The 1,414-nt window shown below is 45.5% G+C and overlaps 1 protein-coding gene across 1 annotated transcript in view; it reads left to right on the forward strand.

The window, feature by feature from the left end:
- The first annotated feature begins 231 nt into the window (after window positions 1-231).
- nudt4b (nudix (nucleoside diphosphate linked moiety X)-type motif 4b) overlaps window positions 232-1,414 on the forward strand; it is a 10,432-nt gene continuing 9,249 nt past the window's right edge. Inside the window, exon 1 of the mRNA XM_014014490.1 lies at window positions 232-631. Coding sequence (XP_013869944.1) covers window positions 536-631 — 96 coding nt within the window. The 5' untranslated portion in view covers window positions 232-535. The remainder of the gene's footprint in view (window positions 632-1,414) is intronic.

A 1,414-nucleotide genomic window follows, 5' to 3' on the forward strand; every position in this document is an offset into this window, starting at 1 on the left:
ATGGACACATGCAAAAACATTGGGTGATAATTATGAATTTTAAAACTTGTTTTGGTCTTCATCGGGGGGACTGCAAAGCTTCTCACGCAGAGGTCATCATAAGTGAAATGCTTCTGCTGCTCAGCTTCATTGTTTTTGGGCAGACTTTGGCCCCGCCCACCTAGACGATCTTAACCAATCAGCTCTTCGCTGCCTCAGACTCGTAGGTGTAGCCTTCATAAGGGCTCTCTGCCTCCACAAGACAACGGTACACATTTTACCGCCGATTGTAGACCACGCGTCGTATGAGCTTGTTTCTCCCAGACGCAGTGACTTTTTTTTAACAGCAGCCACAAATTCAGGATCGCCCGACGGTGCCTCTCCCTTTAAACTCTGTCCCTCTGCGGACGACAGATCATCTCGTTGGATGCAGAAACTAGCAACGATGCGGCGGCCCTGCTGTTAACTCRTTGGACTGGACGGGGGCGAAAAGAAAAACGTCTTTTTCGCCGGTTCACTCTTTCTCAAAAGGAGGCAGAAAGAATAGAAATCCACAATGAAGCTGAAACCGAACCAGACCAGGACATACGACGGAGAYGGCTTTAAGAAAAGAGCAGCTTGTCTGTGCTTCAAGAACGAACGTGAAGAGGAGGTAAGGAGACCCTCCGCAGTGAAGCGTTGTGTTGGACGGGCTGTCATTCAACAGAATGAATTAACCATACAAAATTTATCGGTGGAGCCCTTCAATTTGGGGGGTTGTCRTTATAATTTTGTTTGTTTCTCTCGAGGCCTCTGTTTAGGTTTGTGTGCGTGTCCGTGCTGCGGTTWCTGCTGATGCGCCCGGGGCTATCCAGTTTAGGCTAGTTCGAGGARCACGTCGAGAAGAGACGAAAAAGCGTTGTTGTCAAGAAAGCGTCACCTAACATCAAAAACTAACGGGATGTGACTTTCAGAATAAAACACTTCACCAGCAATTTAGCTTGAAACCGTCCCCAATWGTACACGCAATGCTTTTATTTTGGAGGTACGTTTCATGCTACATCCGGTGTCCTACTCGCTAGCTTGTGTGAACTCGAGCAGGGAGGGCGAGGCGTTCTTTTGCATGGCTAATTTAACAGCAGCTTTAAAGTGGACTTGTGTGCTTAGTGATGGGTTTTTTTTAATTAAAGACCATAAAACTAATTTTGAATCTGTTTATTACGTGTCACGTTAGTTATTTTATTATGTCGGTAGTGTTGACACCCATGACCAAGCATTAGCCATCCAGGAAGGCTGCTGCATCCCACTGGTGTTGTGCCGAAAAAAGTGTCCTCGTCAAGGGGTCACTCTCGTCAGCATTAAAGGGCGCATAATAAAGAATTGATTTGTTTGAAACGATAAATTAACTAGCTTTCATAAGGTTTTGCTTTAGATGCAGCATATAACAAGTTTTATT

The sequence above is a fragment of the Austrofundulus limnaeus genome, unplaced genomic scaffold (assembly GCF_001266775.1).
Source record: "Austrofundulus limnaeus strain Quisiro unplaced genomic scaffold, Austrofundulus_limnaeus-1.0 Scaffold115, whole genome shotgun sequence".
Lineage (NCBI taxonomy): Eukaryota > Metazoa > Chordata > Actinopteri > Cyprinodontiformes > Rivulidae > Austrofundulus > Austrofundulus limnaeus.